The sequence below is a fragment of the Sarcophilus harrisii genome, chromosome 2 (assembly GCF_902635505.1).
Source record: "Sarcophilus harrisii chromosome 2, mSarHar1.11, whole genome shotgun sequence".
Lineage (NCBI taxonomy): Eukaryota > Metazoa > Chordata > Mammalia > Dasyuromorphia > Dasyuridae > Sarcophilus > Sarcophilus harrisii.
The window spans coordinates 351,285,704-351,303,648 of record NC_045427.1 but is presented as its reverse complement, the minus strand read 5'-3'; the positions used below and the strand labels follow the sequence as shown (position 1 = coordinate 351,303,648).

General features: G+C 34.9%; 1 protein-coding gene across 2 annotated transcripts in view; it reads right to left on the bottom strand.

The window, feature by feature from the left end:
• Positions 1-17,945, bottom strand: part of RAD50 (RAD50 double strand break repair protein) — an 82,962-nt gene that overhangs the window by 14,004 nt on the left and 51,013 nt on the right. For both annotated transcript variants that reach the window (XM_012549910.3, XM_003756482.3), the window contains exons 21-22: positions 14,769-14,896; positions 8,368-8,592 (exon numbers count right to left, since the gene is read on the bottom strand). In XM_012549910.3, the coding sequence (XP_012405364.1) occupies positions 8,368-8,592; positions 14,769-14,896 (353 nt within the window). The remainder of the gene's footprint in view (positions 1-8,367; positions 8,593-14,768; positions 14,897-17,945) is intronic.

The window sequence follows — 17,945 nt, the reverse complement described above, 5'->3', positions numbered from 1 at the left end:
TTAAGTGGTATGATACTATCAGGATTTCAGACATTGATAGAAGGAAACATTTTCTTAAAGGTAGAAGAAACTGACTGACATGCAATGGCGCTGGCCAGTCCTCTGGGGGCTTGTTCTGAAGTCCTCAGCTCTGCTGCCTTCTCCTCTTCACTTAGACCAAGCCTACACAGCTTCAAGTTTCTCCCCCTATAACTCCTCCCTCCCCCCTCCAGGCAACTTTCTGGTCTGAGTGTTCTAAATTTTTTCTCATTTGAACAACTTGGTCTGGCTGAGAAGCTGATGCAGAAAAGATGATACTGTTTAGAAGATTGAAATGTTTTAGTTGCCAAAATATAAAACCTCAAACATCTATCTATACATCTTAATCCCAAAATCCCACATGCTATTCAACTGTAATAAATCTTCCCCATTTGTGTTAAGGCACCTTTTCCTCGATTTTAGTTGGTAACTGATAGCTTTTCAACTCAAAAGAAAGGAAAAGATAACTACAAAATTGAAAGTGATTGTAACTGACTGCAACTATATGTCACTATTCAACAAAAGATCCTCAGATTTCTTAGGAAAATTTAGGAATCTTAAAAATATCTGTCCAAAGGCAGACATTATTACTCTCAGGGTAAAATGCATACCAAGGGTGTGAGACGGACCTTACTTCCATAGCAGGTTTCTTATCTGATTGTACAAAAATGAAACTTAACTTTATGCTACTTACTTCAGCAAAATCATTTCATGATCTTCTGATTCACCAGCAAAAGAAACAAGAAATGACTCAACATAAAATACATTTTAAATATTATCAGATGAAAGGATTATAATGCAAATTATAAAAAGATCTGGAAAAAAACAGTAAATGACTAAAACCCACACTCAGCTTTGTTGATGAGGACGCCATCTGTTGTCTTATAATCGCCCACATTTTCTTTACTTTTTATACCTATTCGTATGATCTTAGCATCCATGCACTACATTCCAACTCCTAAATTTCTAACAAAAGTTATTTTGGGGGAACAATCATGAAAAGGGATTTCCTATACCTTTTATACTTGTGAGCCTAATATTTTAAAATGCAAATTTCCTTCATTGAAATTTTTTGAAAAATCTATTTTAACCAACATTGAAACCCAATTTTTACATGGGAGGAAAAAAATCCTTTTGTTTCCCTCTCATTCCTACCATGGATATGAAAGGTAAAAATCTTCAATAACATGAGAGCAGAGGTGGGGAAAGAAGGGAGAGGCACTTTCTGATTTTTGTACTTGAAGCTGCTTTGAGATAAAAGATTATTTAATAATCAGAAGGATCCCAAAGAGACTCTCAGAGATCTACTGATACCTGCTATGACTTAAACACTTGAAAAAATGTTTCAAAATCTTAAAACAACAATTCAGAATGATACTATAATAGGAAAAGTACTAAGTGGGTATAAGGCTGTACTCGAAGATGAGAAGAAAAGAGGTGAGAGCTTTTACACAGTCTAATAGGGGAGAGAAGATGCACCCACAGACACCTATAATAGAAGGCAATGTGCAAGAAGGAAATATAGAATGCTATGACTGTTTCAGAAGAGGGAAGGACAGGCAGGGAGTGTTCCTAACTAATGTGCTAAGCCTCATTATTCAGACAGTGCATGTAGGATCAACTAGAAGGTAGAGAGACTATTTAGGTTATCATTATAAACTGGGGAGAGATTAATAATAACAGCAATAATTACTATTTACATAATGTTTGATGGTTACAAAGTACTTTATATAATCTTACTTGACTACCAACAATTCAATAAAGAAAATAATGCCAATATTATCACCCCCCATTCTGTAGATAAGGAAACTCCTGGTGAAATGATTTAATGTACTGCTAGACCTGTGAAGTCAAAGCCAGGATTCAAAGCTGCATCCTCAGAGCCCCAATGAGCTGTTTTATTTTATATAATGATTAACTGTGAAAGACTTAGCAATTCTCAGCAATATACAAAAGATCCAAAAGATTTTGATGAAAAATGTGATCCACCTCCAGGGAAAGAAATGACAGAGTCTAAATGCAAACTGAAGCATACTTTTAAAACTTTCTTTATTATTCTTGTCTTTTTCGGTCTATGTTTTCTGTTGCAACATGGCTAATGTGAAAAAGTTATACATGACTGCATATGTATAACATCAAATTGCTTACTTTCTCAAGGTGAGGAGGAGGGAAGATGCAAATTTTAAACTTAATTTAAAAAACAAATGTTAAACATCTTTTATTTATATGTAGTTGAAAAATAAAAAGACAACATAAAAAAGTGTATTCTTTTTTATATCACATCACATTACCTCTTAGGATGGTGGGCATAGTTATAGGGAATGGTAAGATGATGGGAATCGTCTCAAGTATATCTCTGCAGAGACCAATACCTTTTTACATTTCCATGAGTGCTTAAATGTATGTTAAAGTCAAAGTACCATGCCAGTACTGTAAATTGTCTTCCTTTTCCCATTCCTTGGCAACTTATGCTTATTTGAAACCAGGAGTTCAGTGACTTCAGGCTATGTTCATTCCCTGAAACTTTTATATATTTCATTAACAATACAAAAAGGGCTACAACAAACAATAAACTTTAACAGTCATATATTAAAAAAATGTCGAAAGAAATTCATTTCTTATACAAATTAAGACAACTCTGGGGTACCAGTATATACTTTTGAGTTTGGCTAAGATGACAGGAAAAAATGATGAATGTTGGAGGGAATTATGAAAAACTGGGACACTAATATATTGTTGGAATTGTGAACTGATCCAACCATTCAGGAGAACAATTTGGAACTATGCCCAAAGGGCTATCAAAACTGTACATACCCTTTGATCCAGCAGTATTTCTATTGGGCCTGTCCAAAGAGATATTAAAGGAGGGAAAAGGACCCACATGAGCAAAAATGTTTGTGGCAGCCCTTTTTGTAGTAGCAAGAAACTGGAAACTGAGTGGATGCCCATCAGTTGGAGAATGGCCGAATAAGTTATGGTATATGAATGTTACAAAAATATTACTGTTCTATTAGAAATGATCAGCAGGATGAATTCAGAGAGGCCTGGAGAGACTTACATGAACTGATGCTAAATGAAATGAGCAGAACCAGGAGATCATTTTACGTGGCCACAAGATTATACAATGATCAAATCTGATGGACTTGGCTCTTTTCAACAATGAGATAATTCAGGCCAGTTCCAATGATCTTGTGATAAAGAGAGCCATCTGCACTCAAAGAGAGGACTGTGGGAACCGAGTGTGGATCACAGCAGAGCATTTTTACTTTTTTTGTTGTTTGCTTGCATTTTATTTTCTTACTCATTTTTCTCCCTTTTTGATCTGATTTTTCTTGTGCAGCAAGATAACTGTATAAATATGCATGTATTTATTGGATTTAACACATATTTTTACCATGTTTAACATATATTGGATTACTTACCATCTTGGAGAGGGGATAGAGGAAAGTGGGGGGGAAATTGGAACACAAGATTTTTGCAAGGGTCAATGATGAAAAATTGTCCATGAACATGTTTTGAAAATAAAAAGCTTTAATTAAAAAAAAAGAAAGAAAGAAATTTATTTCATTTAGTGAGTTAGCCAGTCAACAGGCATTTGTTAATTGTTTAATATGTGCTGGGTACTATAATAATTGCTGGAAATATGATGACAGACAAAAATAGTCCCTTCCTCAAGAAGGTCAAATTCTAATGGAAGTGGTATGTAAATAGATATATTCAGAGTATATGGAAGGTAATTAAAAAGAAAAAAGCATTAGCTGATGTGGTGACAGATCACCCAGAGAAGGCTGGATTTCAAGTAAGTCTGGATAGAAGTCAGGAAAATCAGGAAGCTTAACTACAGAGAGAGAATATTATGGACTGAGGAAAACCAGTGAAAGAGCATAGAGAAAGGAGATAAAATGGTAAGAAAGCAAATGTCAAAGGAGACAGAGCACCTGCAGGGAGTAAAATATAAGAATGGAAAAATGGGAAGAGCCATGTTATGAAGAATGTTAAATGTCAAAGACAATATATTTAATTCTTGAGGTAATTTATGTAACAGAGAAGTGTGATATGGTTAGACTAATGCTTTAGAAAAATTACTTTTGCAACTGAATGATGGATTCAAGAGGGGAGTCAGCTAACGCAAAGAAATCTATTAGAAGGCTAATAGTCCAGGTGTGAAGTGATGAGGATATACATCATAGTGTTTGCTATGTAAGCAGGGAAAAGGGGTTACATATAAGAGTGATGATAAAGATAGAAACAACAAGATTTAGTAATGAATTAGATATCTATGGAATGAGTAAGAGTAGAGGGGTGAGGATGGCACTAAGGTAACAAGCCTGAATAGGCTGCCTGGGAGGATAGGGGATGCTTACTGACACCAAATAGGAAAGCTGAAAAGAGAAAGAATTTGGAGAGAAAGATAATGTATTTTGTTTTGGACAGGCTGATTTGAAACATCTATAGGATATCAAGTTTAAAATGTCCAAGTCAATTGGTGGTAATTAGAGTTCAGGAAAGAGACTAAAACTGGCTGTGTAAATCTAGGAATCATCCATATAAAGAAGAAAATTGAATCCATGGGAACTGATGGCATCACCAAGTAAGATAGTGTAGAGAAAAAAGAAGAGAGCACAGGACAGAGTACTTGTGAACATCCACAGAGTAAATAAATAAAATACAGATAACAAAATTAATAAAGGAGACTGAGGAATGGTCAGACAGGTGTAAAGAGGAATAAGGAAAAAGTATTAGGAAAATGTAAAGAGGAAGGAGTACCCAGGAGGAGAAAGTGATTAATGATGTCAAATCCCACATAGAGGTCAAGTCAAGACTGAGAAAGGGTATTAGATTATGTGATTAAAAAATCATTGATAACTTGGAGAGGACAATTTAAATTAATGATATCTAGGCATCACTTATCAATTCACAAGCAAGTATGAAAAAATTATCCTGTGCAAAGTAGTGTTAGAGAGTGGGGAGATAAATTAGGTAAAAGATTTATGAAGTTTACAGTCAGCAAGAGGATAATACATACTCACAAAGAGCTATAATAAACAACATTAGATGATCAGTGAAGTAAATAACTGCAAAATAAAGTGCTATCTATGCATGGTCCAAGGATGGAGGTTATTACCTTCTCAGAGCATTAGCTATTACTTAAGAATTCGAGGGCTGTTGCTTGCCCTGTATCCAGTATATGTAGGGCCCTTCCTATCTTGGTATACAAAAAGTCATGAAACAGAAGAGAAAACTTGCTCTTTGTTTAGTAATTTACTCCAAATTTAAGTTGGATATTAATCAAAGTATTATGGACCCCAAAAGCAAGAGAGGAAATAGATACTATGCAATAGATTTTCCTTATGTATATATTTAGACTTAAGATTCTTTGACCACTGGAAATACTTAGCCTCAGTGATTTTTTTGGATGATTACTAATAACAGATACTAATCAGTGTTTCTTAAAAATGCAAAGCTAATTTCCTGCATTACCTTAGATAACACAAATGCAACACTACACTGAATTCAAGTTTAAGTATAAAAGAAGACAAGTGAGGCCATATTTTCTTGAAAGGGAAAAAAGCTGAATTCAGTGTTTTCAGGAAAATTTGTATAAAAAAGGGCTACTTGGTTCTCCTTTATTTCAGTCTAGCAATCGATCACTGAATTCTTATATTGTACAAGACATGGCAAGGCTTATAAAACATGAGGATGAATTTTTGTCATCAGGAAGTTCCAGCCAAAAATGAAGGATTAAGATGAATGTACAAATAATTACATACAGTACCCAGTAGTATACAGTTAGTTGGTACAAGAACGGTACAAGACAAAGTAATAGATTCAGAAGGGAGAGTGGGATCACATCTAGACAGGGTTGAGAAGGTAAATCCTCAGGGAAGGGGAACTTGAAATAGGCTTTGAAGAATGGACAGTGAAGGTGGGAGAGGTGGAAAGGAAGGTTGGAAGGGAATGGACATTTTTGGAAGAAACACCATTGAGGAAAGGTGGAGAAGGCAAAGAAGTACAGAAATGAATAGTAATTTGATATAGATAAGTAAAGGAAAACAGGTGAAGTTAATTGTAGAGAAACCCTTGAATGTTGGAACAAGCAATCTGAACTTTATCCTTTTGGCAACTGGGATTCCCTGACTTTTCTGGGCAGAACATTTACCTTCACCCTTTTTCCAATGTTAAAAAACTTAAATCTTCTCTTTAATTCTTTCCTCATCTCACTTTTCTTATCCAACCAGGCCCTATCATACCTATTCTTTCTTCCCACTGCCACTACATTAAGACCTCTCCCCTAAATAATCTGAAGCATCACCATCTTGAATCTCTCTTTTTCCTTTCAATCTACCCAACATATTCCTGCTACTCTTCATTCTCATTTATTCCACATCACAACTCAGTTGCCAAGTCTTCACACACAGCGTATGTCCATCCCTTTCTCTGCACTTACATAAACAGTATCCCTTCAGGTTAGACCTTTATCACTTCTCACCTGGAATACTGAAATAGTGGCCTAATCAGTCTTCTTACTTTAAGTCTTTCCCCACCCCAATTCATCTTCTGTACACTTACCAAAGTGATTTTCCTATACCACAGGCCCTTTCTTATGAAAATTCTAATGGCTCTCCATTTCCTCCAGGAACAAATATAAATGCTTCTGTTTATGAGCGCCAAATCTACCTTTCTAGAATGTTTAGATATTACTTCCCTTCACATGATCCAACCAAACTGATCTTATTATTATTCCTCATATATAACACCCCTTTTCTCCTATCCTTTTAACCAAGAAGAACAAGAATCCAGGCATAGATTGTAAAATATGAACTAAATTAAATGCCTGAAATTGCAAAATAGGACTTGTGTCTTCAAGGAAGAAGCATCTTTTCCTCAGCATTCCTCTTTCATTGATGAGTCTAACATTTCTCTATTTCATTTCTCTATTTTTTTTTCCTCCCTTGCTCTTGCAATACTGTCTTAGAGATATTCGAACATTCAAAGATTTAAAAAACACATGTCAACACATAGTGCAGGTTACAGCATTATAGAACTGGATCCAGAAAGGCCTTTAGTGGCAGTTAGTCTAATAAATCTTAGAAGTAAAGAAGCTGAGCTCCAGAAACGTTTGGTAATTTCCCAAGGTTACTAAAGTAATTAATAACAGAGGCAAGCTGTGAAGCTGGGTCCTCTGGCTCCAAACCTGCTGCTCCTTCTACCATAATGTACTCCCTCTCTAACACATTTTGAACTTAATAATTCTATATCTTAAAATGTTGATCAATCAAATTTTAAAAGGTTATTTTAAAAGTCAGGTTCCATTACAACAACAAAAAATCTTATGCTAAGAGCCCTTTTATTTAAAACCAGTCAAGAAAACACCTAGCCAGTCCCTTTTATGATCCACATGAAACTGGGCCTTTGTCTTCAAACACTGAATGATGTAATCAACAATTCTGTAACTCCAAAGACCCATCCATGTGCAATCATCTTATGACTTCCACATGTCCTGTAGAGCAACACTATTTTACAGGTTATTTTTCCCCCTTTCCCCGTTTATACATTTAAGAACCTGAAGTAGAGAAAATCTAATCCTATAGTTCTCTGAGACTCTATTGATACAGTTCTTACTTTATATAAATTTGCATTATGCAAATTCAACTTTATAGAAAGAATTCTGAAAGAAATCCAAATTCTATTAAAACACCTATGTTAATTTTATTAAACAACACTGAGATCTTTTCCTCTCCATTCCTGCCCTTTAGCTGAATGCTCCATGGCCTGTCCCTGCTTCCCCTACTGAAAAAAACTTCCAGCTGAAAGCAGAAGAGATACAAGGAAGAGCTGCTGCTACACTGGGGACTTGGTTTGAGATGTTCAGTACCAAGAGAAAAGACCTTAACCTTGATCCATCCACTGTCCAGATAACATTTGTCCCCAGCCTCTACGTGTTGCCTGTTCTCACCTGTGTGTTTTCATATTCAGCCCTGTTCCCCTTGGTTCTAGCCAAGCTTCCACAAGGGTAGGCTTGGCTCCTGTGTGTTCTTCCTCCTGCTCTTGCTTCTGTGTCTGCACTCTCCATGTGGTCTTAAACTATGTCCTTTTGACTCCCTCCAAAGGTAGGTGGGACTCTTCCTACCTCCTTTCCTCCCTCCCTTTTCCACATCCATAGGCAAATTTGTGAAAAAATTGCTTTACTTAAGAGGTCTACAAAACAGCCCACTTACATAAAGCAAGAACTGTTCATGCACAGGTGAAGATGTAAATCTCTAGAGAATTAACAAAAAGAACAGAATAATTAGAGAGCTGTGTATTCTCTGAAGGAAATAGGAATCAGGGCTGTAAGATGACACTTACTGATCCAATGCCTTGTAATAAATGTCGAGGTCCTTGTTTACAAGTTCTGTTGTTCTCATTACAATCATCATTTCTCTGTACTTTTCCTCAGCATCAGAAAACTGAGGTTCTCGCAGTTCTCTTTTAAAATGAATAATTTCTTCCTCGTAGCCTTTTTGACGTCCTAATGCTAAACTGTGATTTCTTTTCAGTGTTTCTATTTTTTCTTCTAATGCCTGATATTCACTGTAAAGGAAGAAAAAATTAAAAGTGCATTGAAAATCATCGTGTGGTTGATAACAGTTTCAAATGAAAAACCTGCTAACAGTTCAATTTGATAAGTATTTAGTCAGCATCTGCTCTATAAAAGGTACCGTGCTGGGGCTAGGGACCTGGAAACAAGAACAAAGCAGTTATTGACCTAGAGGAATATACATTCCATTGAGAATCTCTGATATGCATATATTTAACTAGGGCACAAAGACGCTGAAAAGGAAGAAAGCCTTAATACAGAAGATTGGGGAAGGCTTCATGAAAAAAAAGGGTGTCTGTGTTAAGTTTTAAAGACAAGAATTTTGATGGGTGGACATAAGGAAGAAGTGAATCAGAAATGAGGGTAAGTTTATGGGACTGTGTGGAAACAGGAGATGGAGTGTCAATTTTGGTGAAAAGCTGCTGGTCATTTCAGTCAAAGATCTTCAAGTGATGGGACAGACCTCCAAGAATATCTGATCTAGCCCATGCTATCTATTGTACAACATGACTGATACAACATAGTTGACATACTGGGGTATTCTTTCTAGCTACTGTAGCTGTTACAGATATGTCTTAATGGAGGGGACCTGCCATATCCTCAGGAAATCCATGTTATTTTTGGACAGTATTAATTGATAGAAATTTTTTTCTTACTTAAATTTGCCTCTTTGCAATGTCTAGCCATTGTCCCTATTTCTGCCAAGAACAAGTTTATTTCCTCTTTCAGGTAACAGTCCTTCAAATACTTAAAGCTATTAGATCCCCATATATATACCCCACCTCCACCCGAAGTCTTCTCTTCTCCAAGAAATATAGCCCCAATTTTTTTCAAAAGATCTTTGTATAGCCTGAAGTCTTTGACCAAAATTCCTCTGGACATATTTTAGTTTATTAAAACCCTTCCTAAAATGTGGTTCCTGGAATGGAAGATAATACATACATAATTTTACCAAAGGTGAAAATTCACCAAAAGAGAATCAAAGTGCTAAACAGGTAGGAGGCGATGATTAGAAGAGAAACAGCAAAGATCAGGTCAAGAAGGTAGCATTTATGGGCAATGGAAATCTAAGGTATAACTATCCCTATTGATGACTACAGTGGAATGAAGAATAAAGTCATAGGAATTGAGGAGAATGATGAACTGGGTGATCAGACTTGGATCAAATATTATAGTTGGAAGGGAAGTTTAGGCTAATCCTCTCATTTTACATGGAGGAAACTGAGGCCCATTAAGGTTAAATGACTTGCTTAAAAATCACACAGCTCAAAGTGGCATAATTAGAATGTGATCTCACATTCCCTGACCCCCAAGTCAGCTGTCTCCCTTCCTGTGGGAAAATGTAAATCATTTTCAGTCATTCCTAGCCATTTCCAGAAGCAAAAATCTACATTAAAAAAAAATCAATTGATTGCTATGAATCATGGAATAAATATCACAATCTTCAAGAAAAACAAAATTTCAGGCAAACTAAGAGTTAATAGAAAGAGTAGAGAGGTCATTCCCCAAATGATAAATGCTCAAAAGATATATACAGATAGCTTTTCAATAAAGAAATCGAAATCATGTATAGTCACATGAAAAAAATTCACTAAATTATTATTAGAGAAAGGAAAATTAAAACAACTTTGATATATCATCTCACATCTATCAGATTGGCTAACATGAGGAGCAACAAATTCTGGAAGGCACAAAGAAAAATTAGGATATTAATTCACTATTGGTAGAACTTTAAGCTGATCTATTAATTTTGAAAAGCAATATGGAATTATGCCTCAAGAGTTATAAAACTCTTTCGCCCAGCAATGCTACTGTTAGGTCTGTTTCAAATGATGATCATGGAAAAAAGGAAAATATTCTAAAATATTTATAGTAGTTCTCTTCATGATAACAAAGAATTGGAAATCGCGGGGATGCCCATCAATCAGGGAATGGCTACGTAAGTTTGGTATATGATTGTAATGAAATACTCTTATGCTGGAAGAATTGATGAGCTGGTTGGTTTTGGAAAAACATGGAAAGACTTGCATGAAATAATGAAGAAAAATATAAGTAGAACCAAAAATGCTGCCTGTATGCAATAAGTCATATTGTTTTTAAAATACCTGTGAACAACTAAGTCATTTTGAGTATTGTAAATACTCAAATTATGAAGTTATCCACCTTTAGAAAAGTAGTGTAGTATGCATAGTTTGGTATCTATGTGCAATGGTGTCCTCTAGTGTGAGGTGGGATAGGAAGAAAGAAAAAAGGGCATGGCAGAAAACAAAAGAAAACTCAGAAGAAAGCAAAGAAAAGCAGGACAGTTTTGGAAACTACATATGGTATTTATTACATACTTTTTTTTAAAAAAAAGTAAACAGTGTAAAATGGACATTTATGGTTTCATATTGAATCTTCTTTTTGTGTTGTGCTATATATACGTAAATTATTTTTGGTCTTTTTGTATTTAAGTTTAAAACTAATAAAATTTTAAAAAACAAAAGATATAGAGTAGGCATAAATAAGTTACAGCATTACTATAAACAATTTATCAGCAAGAAGTGGCATAAAATGTCTCATTCAAGATGTGTATGACAGGAAAAGGAGAAGGGTTAGTCATGTAACAAGGGTAAAAAATAAAGGATACCCAAAGAGATCAAAAAAGAGGCAAAAGGATCCACATGTGCAAAAATGTTTGTGGCATACCTTTTTGTAGTGGTAAGAAACTGGAAACTGAATGAATGCCCGTCAGTTGGAGAATGGCTGAATAAGTTATGGTACATGCAAATAATGAAATATTATTGTTCTATAAAAAATGATCAGCAGGCTGATTTCAGAAAAGCCTGGAAAGACTTACATGCACTGATGGTAAATGAAGTGAGCAGAAGCAGAACATTGTATACCACAACAAAATCATCTGTGATGATCAACTGTGATGAACTTGGCTCTTCTCAACAGTACAATTCAAGGCAATAGAGTTGGGATGCAAAGGGCCATCTGCATCCAGAGAGAACTATGGAGACTGAATATGGATTAAAACATAGTATTTTCACCTTTTTGGTGTGGTGGGTTTTTTGCTTTTTCTTTCTCGTGATTTTTTTCCCTTTTGATTTGACTTTTTTGCACAGCAAGACAAATGTGAAAATATGTGTAGAAGAACTGCACATGTTTAACCTATATCAGATTGCTTGCTGTCTTGGGGAAGGGGACAAGGAGAAAAATTTGACATACAAGGTTTTGCAAGGGTGAATGTTGAAAACTATTTTTGCATATATTTTGAAAAATAAAGTTAGTATTATAAAAATAAATAAAACAAGTCAAGTAACCAACTCAAAAAAAAAAGTGAATACTGAAAACTAACTATGCATATATTTGAAAAAATAAAATACTTTTATTAAAAAAAAAAAAGAATAAGTGATACATACATAATCTTATAAAATCCTCATAACAACCCATTTTATAGATGGAAAAGTGAAAGTGAGAACCACTTACTAAAAGTTAATAAATGACAATCTCTCTCTTAAATTTTCATTATCTCTAAAGTGGGAATAATATTTAGCCCACTGAGTCACTGTGAGGTAACATGTATTTTACTTACATACATACATAACAATGTGTATATATAGCACTTCATAAAATATTAAGTGGCATATAGCGAGTGACTAAGGCATGTACTAAGCTATGGAAATCAATGAAATGAAAAATTCATTTGACTATGAGTATTTTGTTCGGAAATAAAATCTATAAATATAAATATTGATTAATTAATTAATTAAATAGATCTGAGAATTTATTAATGTGGGTATTCCCTCCATTGGCACAGTCTATCCAGGTTTTCCCATCCTGTTATTTATGTCAATATTTTCCCATAAATTATCTTGGAACCTATCCAAAATACTGGTGGTGCTCCTCTAGTTCTTAATATTTTGTGGCTAATGATGTGGCACATGGGCTTTCTATCACTTGTTCTTGCTAAACAAGTGGTCCACTTTCTTTTGGAAATATTTTGTGGCTCACTTGTACCTACCACTTACCTGTCTTTCATATTCCCCCTGGGCTACTCATAATTTCAGTTCTTCAGATCAGTGTTCATGATTCAGAAGACTAGAGCATTAACATAATGATGCTTTTGTGGCAGAGGAAAAACTAAGATTACTGCATGATTTCTCAAATGAGTTGTAGGAGCTTAAAAAAAATTACAGACCTGGTGCTATATGATTTTTGGTACCTACTCAAGTGCTACATACTAACAGACAACTCAGTGAGCTATTTGTTCAATTACACAGCAAAACCTGGGTAATATATACTTTTCATTTTTTTGAAGTGGGAATGTTTAGGCTGATCTCTTTCAAGTAACTATGGATCTCTGTGAAGAGGTCCAATAACATTCCTGAGCATAAAGTAGTTAGTACAATGCTATTCAAGAACAGAAGTTTATGGAAAACCTTGCTATGAGAAAGAATCCTTTGTTGATTCAATAAATTAATGAACAGTCACTCTATGGCTGAATTTAATCATGGAATCTCGTATGATATAAATGTATAGATGGAAGATACAATGTGTTTGAGAAGAACCTTTATAAGCGATTTTCTATTCAAGTAAAGTGAAAAGCACTTTTTTTTTTTGAGTAATCAAATACAGCATAACCTTTATTCTCTACATCTCTCTGTCAGGCAGATGGCTGTGAAGATGCTATTATAAAAACATCATTTACAAAGTCTACTGTTACCCTCAATCCATGCATCTAACCATTTTCATGAAATTTTAGAGAAATGAGCATGAGTTAATAGTTGCTGCTGTCTTCTTCCAGCTTTTTTCTTCCCTTCAAGAGTACTGTTCACAAATTTTTTCTATTTTGGAGGAAATTTTCTCTCCTTTAAAATCAAGCCAGGAATGCTTTAAAAACTGTATCATTTCAGTATAAATATTTTATACTTTGTTCAGGTCCAGCCACTTCTGATTTTATCTTCTAAAGTGTTACTGCCAATTTCCTTACAAAGGAGCACTGAGTCTAAGACAAGCCGCAATGGAAATGCTAAAAGTCATCCTCTTTTGTTATTCTCTTTCCAGTTATATCCACAAATGTTATTGGGATAATCTGACCTGACTTAGAAAAGCATCATGATAGAGTGGAAGGGGTTCTGGACTTGGAGTCAGAGGTTCTAAATAGGAATCTTGGTTCCAAACAATTGATAACTGTGTGATAACAGATGCCTCCTTGAAGCTAACAGTCCCTGGCCCACTTCATAAATGCACTAATAAACTCTTAGATATCTGCTTTTCAATCCTTAGTTTTCTTCCAGTTTCAACTCAACCACCACCTCTTCTTAAAAGGTCTTTTTTGATGCCTCAGATATTGGGGGGGTCACTTCCTTGTAAATGTAGCTCATATCTCCTTGGTAGAATGAATATAACTGCCTTGAGGGCAAGAAAGTTTCATTTTTCTCTTTCTCTTTAGTAAGTAGTGCCTACTTACTACTTACAGATCTACAGCTCGTCTGTAATACATAATTTTAGAGGATTGACTGGGATGGGGAAAATAGGGGGGGTGGGGGGACGAACTATGCAACACTGAAAAATTAGTAATTTGTCTATGTTCATATGGTCAGAGTCCAAGCCTGGCCTTGAATTTAGGCTGTCTGACTCAAGGCTGATCACTGTCCCACACTGCTTCTCTCTTACACCATAATATATGACTCTTGATTAAATGTCTGTTTAATTCAATGTAATATTTTAACTTTTAAAATTAATAATGCCTTTTTAAATCCTAATTTATTTAAAATTTTCTTTAAAATATACTTTAAAGCTAGCTTGCTGTTTTTGTTGAGAATTTATTGCTCCACCATTCTAATGTTCTTTGTCAGTTGGCAGGAATCTTTTCTATTTGAAGCTCTCACCAATAAACTCAGCTCCTTCATGGCCTTTTCTTTGCTTCTATTTTTTGGCAGTATACCTTAAGTAAAAGGCTGGGGAAGGCAACTCCTCAGCTTGTGGCCATTCTTAGATCTTCCCAGAAATTTCTCCCATGGGTTTTTTTTTTTTTTTAAAAACAATATCATCTCAAGAGTTTTTAGAGTTATATAGTCCTTTTAAACTGAATCAAAATTATAGTCTAAGTGCTCTGACTTCTCCTTCACTAAAAAATATTTTTAAACAAATTAAAGAATAAATTTTTAAAAGCACCTACTTTTTCAGCTGTAACACCTGCATTTGTCCCATCTCCTTTAAGTGCTGCTTTCTTTCTTCTTCAACTTCTTTCAGTTCCTCGTTTCTCTTCCTCAGAGTAAGGTTATCTTGTAGCCACCTTTCCTGCACCTAAAGAAACAGACACTAAGTAAGGCTGTACATGGTACATGGTCCACTGATCAGGGCATTTCTAAAAGGGAAATACTATTTTTCCCTTTACTTGAACCATATCACATACAATAACAGAATGGTAAATGGAACCCAGACAGAGGCGCTTGGCTCAAATCCCAATTCTGTTACCTAAGGAGACCATAAACAAGTCTCTGGGCCTTAAGGTCATCATTTATAAAATGAGAGAGTTAGATTCAAGGACTTCAAATGTTCTTTCCAGTTCTAAACCAGTGATCCTAAGAAACTAAATCTGACAATATCCCAACGATAAGGAACCTATGATCTTTGAGTTACTTTAATCTAGCCATTCAACAAATAAGCATTTGTTGAACACATGGCAGTGAAAATACAAGAGGTTTTTACAATTCCTTAGTAGCAATACTCTAAACAACCACAAGATGGCCACACAAGGTTATGGGATCTCGTTCTGTCAACATTTCACAAGTGTATGGGAACCACAGTCAATTTCTCCTGGATTCTCTCTTCTCTGGGTTATCACGAAATTGTTCTCTCCTAGGACTCTTTCTACTTATCTGAACACTTTTTTCCAGTGTATTTTGCTAAATCTTCACCAAATTAATAACTACCAATGATGGGTCTCTGTCAAAGGTTTGTTCAGAGCCCTATTCTTCTCTGTCACATGGTGATCTCATCAACTCTCGTTGGGTTAATCCCAAATCTACATACACAGTCTCAGTCTCTCCTGAGCTTCAGTCTCACTTCATCAATTGCCTTCTGGACTTTTCAAAAAAAGATACTTCACAGATATCTAAAGCTCATTACATCCAAAATGGAAGTCAATCTTTCCTACAAATCTAGCTTCTTCTAAACTTGCCTATTTCTGCTGAAAATACCACTAGATTCAGTTTCTCAGATCTGTGATCTCACTGCTGTACTTGACTCTTTATTCTCCCTTACCCCTATATATCTTATCAATTCCTAAACAAAGTGCCCTTTCCATACTTGTAAATTCTCCTGCTTCTCTATGAAATTTTTTTTTTTGTCTCTGGGTGCTTGGAGGGAAAGACTAAGAAAGGAACAAAAAAAAAAAAAAAAAAAAATTCCTATCTAAGAGCATAGTAATAGTACTAATAATAGTACCCAAATATAATTGTTGCCTTGCTTTCTAGTTAAATGCCATATAAATGATGTGTGTTTTATGAATATATTTTTCCATTCCTTTTCCCGTGTTTTATATTACATATCCTTTTAAAACAGATTCTTCTGTTTCTCCTTAGTCAATAAGTCAATAAGCAAAATGTTTTATATTTCCCCTAAAAGAAAGGTTTCACCCATATAAAAACTGTAGGAAAACAAGGGAACAATTGTCAACTTAAATTCTATGACTTTTTTTAGAATAATAATATTCAAAGCTAATATGTTCCTCTAGCTTTATGGGAAATCATCCCACGTTTCCATGCAAACATTTTCATCTGACGGTGATATTTAGTCTTATGCAAGAAAAAGGTGACCATTCTCCTTGCCAATGTCAATTCCTCCACTTGGGTCCCTGAACTCATCTTCTTTCATCTCTTCTAGGAACCTTGTCTCAATCAATTCCTTTCTTATTACTAATCTCTTATTATTTCTCTTATTATTCTAACTTGCTATCTACAAAAATTCCCAGTCTTACTTTAAGCTATCATCCTTTATAACTTTTCCCTTTCCTAGCCAATCTTCTAAAGAGTTGTTTTCATTTGCTGCTTCTATGTCCTCATGTCAGCATTTTATAATCTGGCTTCCTACTCCACTCTGCTGTTGAAATTGCTTTCTCCCAAGTTATTTATGAATTTTAACTGCTAATTAACACATCAAAAGCTAAACAGATGTTCTCAGTCCTCATTCTACTTGATTTGTTTGTAGTTTCTATAGTCAAGCAATCCTTTCCTGGTGGTAACTTCTTTGGTTTCTGTGATCCTGCTTCCTCTTAGTTTTCTCCGTTTGCTAGATCATCTACTATCTTCAATCCACTAAAGGAGCTAAGTAACAAGACTATGTTTGGAGACCATTCTCTCTTTATACTTACTCTCTTGGTGACCTCTTCAGCTCTTAATGGTTCAGTTATCATCTCTACATAAATACCCTAAAGAGCTAAACTCATCTGTATACTAAATTTCATCTTATATTTACCAACTGTGCTACTAATTTTTCCCAAAAATTCACTTTCCATCTTTTAACTCTGTGTCTTTGTAAGATTGTCTTCCATGCCTGAAATGCCTTCTTCATCTCTGCCCCTTAAAATAATTAGCTTTCTTCAAAGTTTTTACTTCAGGTGTCTCTTTCTTTTATTAATCTTTCTGCCCAGGCATTGACTTTCTCAAAAAGTGAAACAATCTCTACAATTGTGAAAACAGAAGTTGAATAACTCATCCAGGGTCACTTGTCTACTGTTTGAAATGAGATTTAAAGTCCCTAGATTTTTCTAAAGTTTTCTAAGGTTTTTTCCAGTTCCAAGATTTGATGGTTCTAGTTATTGTCCAACTGTACCAACATTCTACCTAATTTCATATGATTTAATGAACAATTTTAAAAAGGTAATGTTTTGCAAATCTCATTGAGTTTCCTATTTAGGGTGGAAATTTTTTCAAAAGTTGCAAATATTTATGCCTTTCATTGAAACCTATCATAATTAAGCACTTTGTTATGCAGTTGACTTGATTTTTGCAAATTCATATAAGATACATTTTTGAGTATTTAAAAATTATAGCATGGATCCATTGTAAACTTGACATTTTATTCAGTCATTAAAAATTCCTGAGCCTTTACCCAAGGAAGGTGTGAATAAGCTTACTAGGACAGCTTTCACAGATACACTTATTTGTGGAAGCATTGCCAAAGGATAAGATGGTTTTTATCAACTAATTAGCCAAATGAAGCATTAAAACATGATAAAACAATCAATTCAGAGTAAAAACAGCAGTTGCAAGAGACTAATGGTACTGGAGTTAGGTTCAAGTCCTGGCTTTGATACTATCTGTGCAGTTTTAGAAAGTCACTTAACTTCCTT